The 2,310-nt window shown below is 41.0% G+C and overlaps 1 protein-coding gene across 1 annotated transcript in view; it reads right to left on the reverse strand.

Annotated features, from left to right (window-relative positions):
- The window catches only part of LOC111722262 (DENN domain-containing protein 4C-like), a 30,020-nt gene that overhangs the window by 11,187 nt on the left and 16,523 nt on the right, over positions 1–2,310 (reverse strand). The window contains exon 2 of the mRNA XM_023508176.1: positions 1,726–2,047. Within this exon, the coding sequence (XP_023363944.1) occupies positions 1,726–2,030 (305 nt within the window). The 5' untranslated portion in view covers positions 2,031–2,047. The remainder of the gene's footprint in view (positions 1–1,725; positions 2,048–2,310) is intronic.

The following is a 2,310-nucleotide window of genomic DNA, read 5'->3' on the forward strand; positions in this document are numbered from 1 at the left end:
CCTCCCAAGTAGCTGCGACCACAGGTGCCCACCACAACATCTGGCTATTTTTTGGTTGCAGCCATCATTGTTGTTTGGTGGGCCCGGGCTGGATTCAAACCTGCCACCTTAGGTGTATGTGGCTGGCGCCTTAGCCACTTGAGCCATAGGCCCAGAGCTGGAACTAGAGGTTATTATATGAAGTAAAATAAGCCAAGCACACAACAAGAAGTATTACCTGTTCTTAGTAATGTGGGAATTAACAAAGTGGACTTCACGAAAACAGAGAATACCTAATAGGTGGTTGGGGGTACCCAAGGACAGGAAAGTTGGAAGAGCTGAGGAGACAGTAGAGTTGACTAATGGGTACAAATACAGAAGAAATAAGACCTAGTCTTAGATAGATCAGGAGAGTGACTATAGTTCACAATAATCATTTTATGTTTCAATAGAATTCAAATAGTTTGAATATAAAAAAGACAAATATTTAAGGTGATGAATAAATATCCCAAGTACACTGGTTTGATTTTCACAAATAATATGAATGTACAGATCCTCACATGTACTTTACTATGTACATCTATGTATTACGCATCTATAAAAACAAAACTACACTCCTTAGCTGTAAACACCCTCCTCCCAGCACTAAAAACCATACAGTACAATAGTATTTAAAATAGCCTGCTCCTCCAGGCTTGGTACCTGTAGCTCAGCGGCCAGGGCACCAGCCACATACACCAGAGCTGGCAGGTTCAAACCCGGCCCCGGCCTGCCAATCAACACTGACAACTCCAACATCAACAAAAAAAAGCCAAGCATTGTGGCGGGTGCCTGTAGTCCCAGCTACTTGAGAGGCTGAGGCAAGAGAATTCCTTAAGCCCAAGAGTTTGAGGTTGCTGTGAGCTGTGATGCCACAGCATTCTACTGAGGGTGACAGCCTGAGACTCTGTCTCAAAAAATAAAAAATAAAAAAAATAGCCTGCTCTTTTGTTAAGTGAGTTCAGGGCTTCCTAAAAACTCATTATATAATCCAGGAGCACCTTAAAATTATAGTGTCTTTTACTATAGCTTTTTGTTCTTTCATGTTTAATTAATAAGCTTATCTACTGAGTACAACAGAAAAGTAATGACATTTCAGGGTCTAATGCCTTCATTTCAATATTCTTTTGTAAGGAAATGATCTCACTATTCAAGTACAATGCAGAGAAATTCAGTAAAGCTGGATACTGAAAGGCAGCACCTGTGGCTCTGTGGGTAGGGCTCTGGCCCCATATACCAAGGGTGGCAGGTTCAAATCCAGCCCCGCCAAACTGCAACAGTAACAACAACAAAAAAATAGCCCAACATTGTGATAGGAACCAGTAGTCCCAGCTACTCAGGAGGCTGAGGCAAGAGAATCACATAAGCCAAAGAGTTTGAGGTTGCTGTGAGCTGGGATGTCACAGCACTCTACTGAGGGCGACAAAGCAAAACTCTGTCCCCCCAAAAAAAAAAGTGGATACTGAAATGTAATAAATTACTATACTTTATCATGTAATAACAAATAATAACAAAACTATCAAGATTTCAGGCGGCGCCTGTGGCTCAAAGGAGTAGTGTGGCGGCCCCATATGCCGGAGGTGGTGGGTTCAAACCCAGCCCCGGCCAAAAACTGCAAAAAAAAAAAAGAAAAAAACTATCAAGATTTCAAATTTCCATTCCCATGAACTTTCCTTCAACATACCAAAAGACAATAAATCACCATACCCAATATCTGTAAGGGGTGGTTTATCTCTCCCTCTCTTATAACAGAGGTAAAGTTCTGGGCTTTTCAGACTTCCATAGTTCAAATTCGCTTGGAGAGCTGATGGAGTGGCTTCAACACAGGTGTAACCTTCAGGGACTGCTTCCCCAGCTGATTTGATAATAACAGCAATGTCTGTAATTGGAGCTTTAGGTCCAGTTGACTTAGTATCTAAACGATTTACTTCTTGATCCAAAAGAGTAGATGTATCAGTGAGACCCGCCACAACAAAGTAGTCTGTCACTCTCAGTCCTTTGTCTTCTATCATGGCTGCTATTTGAGTTCCTAGAAGAAAGAGGGAGAAAAAGACATTGATTTAATAAAATACTTTATCCTGACTCACTAAAATTATAATAACCTTGAGTTCACAATGACCAACCAGCATTCTTCCCAGTTGGATTTATAACCAAACTGTCATTCTGAGAAGGACACTGCTTTTATCTTTTCAGCTTTTACCTGATACAAGGTCCAAATTAATAGCTCATTTGTATCACAACCATGATCCTTTCTTGTGCCTAACGCTCTATTAAGAATAAACAAACTGGCTC

This window comes from Otolemur garnettii, unplaced genomic scaffold (assembly GCF_000181295.1).
Source record: "Otolemur garnettii isolate 467f Iridium unplaced genomic scaffold, OtoGar3 scaffold00006, whole genome shotgun sequence".
In the NCBI taxonomy this organism is placed as follows: Eukaryota; Metazoa; Chordata; class Mammalia; order Primates; family Galagidae; genus Otolemur; species Otolemur garnettii.